Raw genomic sequence first — 2,015 nt, forward strand, 5'->3', positions numbered from 1 at the left:
GAAGAAGACATTGAAGATGATGCTGCGGACGAAGAAGGAGGCGGCGCTGGAGACAATTCTCTGGCAGCGGTGGAGATGCCCCCATCGCTGCGAGAGAACTCATTTGCAAAAACGGTATTTCTAAGGAACGGCGCAGCGGAGACAACGTCTAAAGGTAAGAGACGAATAGCCTTTCTAAAGGCTATTCCGACGTCTTAGCCACACAAAAAAAAAGATTTTAATGGTAGAATCCCTTTAAGTGCCCCCTTCCTCTACCCCATTTCATGTCCCTTCCTCCATCTCTGCCCCCACTTGGGAGGTGACTAGGGCCTTAAAGGTAATGTAATGCATATAGACACCAGGGTTTTGCTCTTCTTCAGGCTCTTTCGTGCTGACTGACACTCCTGTATGATATGGCAGCAAAGGGTTAAGGTTCCCTCACTGTGACACCATAGTGCGGGGGAAGGGAACACAAACACGCATTTTCCCGCCCTCAGGAGTCACGTGACGTTGTCGCCTCACAGACGACGTTTTGCCGCGCTCCCATCACGTGATCGCCTTGGCGGTCTTTTTTGACAGGACTTGTCTTTCTCCTCAGCAACGCTGTCTCCGCCATTTTGAGACATGCAGAGGCAGTCACGACTGAAGCGGGAGCTGCAGCTCCTCAGCACCGAGCCGCCCTCCGGGATCAGCTGCTGGCAGGTGGACGATAAGATAGACGAGCTGCGGGCTCAGGTGGTGGGCGGCGCCGGCTCACCCTATGAGGGCGGTGTGTTCAGCCTGGAGGTGGCGCTGCCGGAGAGATACCCCTTCGAGCCCCCTCGGGTGCAGTTTCTCACCCCCATTTACCACCCGAATATAGACACTGCCGGCAGGATCTGCCTGGACATCCTGAAGCCGCCGCCTAAGGGCGCCTGGAGTCCGGCCCTCAACCTGTCCTCCGTCCTCACCTCCATCCAGCTGCTCATGAGTGAACCTAACCCAGAGGACCCGCTCATGGCGGACATCGCCCGGGAGTACAAGTACCACAGAGCCGTGTACACCGCCACCGCACGCAGCTGGACTGAGAAACACGCTAAACCCCGGGAGAGGAGCGCCGACAACCCGACACAGAAGCGGCGCAGCCAAGACCTGCCCGACCCCGCCAAAAAGCCCAGACAGTAACCCTCGTGACGTCATCTTCCCTGTGGTTGTGTGCTGGTGACGTCAGAGGGCAGCTGCAGTCTTCTCACTGGCCGCCAGGTGGCAGTAATGGTTATGTTTGTAAATAAAGAATGTATTATATCAGTCAGAGCGGTGTCCTATAGTGAGGCCTGGTATGACTGTACAGCTGTGGGGGATGTGCACTCCATGCTGCAGAGAGATCCATACATATAGTGAGGCCTGGTATGACTGTACAGCTGTGGGGGATGTGCACTCCATGCTGCAGAGAGATCCATACATATAGTGAGGCCTGGTATGACTATACAGCTGTGGGGGATGTGCACCCCATGCTGCAGAGAGATCCATACATATAGTGAGGCCTGGTATGACTGTACAGCTGTGGGGGATGTGCACCCCATGCTACAGAGAGATCCATACATATAGTGAGGCCTGGTATGACTATACAGCTGTGGGGGATGTGCACCCCATGCTGCAGAGAGATCCATACATATAGTGAGGCCTGGTATGACTATACAGCTGTGGGGGATGTGCACCCCATGCTACAGAGAGATCCATACATATAGTGAGGCCTGGTATGACTGTACAGCTGTGGGGGATGTGCACCCCATGCTACAGAGAGATCCATACATATAGTGAGGCCTGGTATGACTATACAGCTGTGGGGGATGTGCACCCCATGCTGCAGAGAGATCCATACATATAGTGAGGCCTGGTATGACTATACAGCTGTGGGGGATGTGCACCCCATGCTGCAGAGAGATCCATACATTAGGGAGATGTCAATACTCGGGAATTGGGTTTTGTCTACTTCATTTAACCACTTCAGTACCGGCCAAATTTGCGGTCCAGGACCAGACACTTTTTCGTTTGTT

The 2,015-nt window shown here is 54.0% G+C and overlaps 1 protein-coding gene across 1 annotated transcript; it reads left to right on the forward strand.

Annotated features, from left to right (window-relative positions):
* Positions 1-547: 547 nt before the first annotated feature.
* Positions 548-1,261, forward strand: UBE2T (ubiquitin conjugating enzyme E2 T). The gene has a single exon (XM_075285631.1). It carries the CDS (start codon positions 604-606, stop codon positions 1,141-1,143), a length of 540 nt encoding a protein of 179 aa, XP_075141732.1. The 5' UTR covers positions 548-603; the 3' UTR covers positions 1,144-1,261.
* Positions 1,262-2,015: the final 754 nt, after the last annotated feature.

The sequence above is a fragment of the Leptodactylus fuscus genome, chromosome 8, assembly GCF_031893055.1.
Source record: "Leptodactylus fuscus isolate aLepFus1 chromosome 8, aLepFus1.hap2, whole genome shotgun sequence".
In the NCBI taxonomy this organism is placed as follows: Eukaryota; Metazoa; Chordata; class Amphibia; order Anura; family Leptodactylidae; genus Leptodactylus; species Leptodactylus fuscus.

Excerpts from the sequence above, each read along its gene's own strand:
- UBE2T (XM_075285631.1), top strand. The coding sequence starts at position 604 with ATGCAGAGGCAGTCACGACTGAAGCGGGAGCTGCAGCTCCTCAGCACC.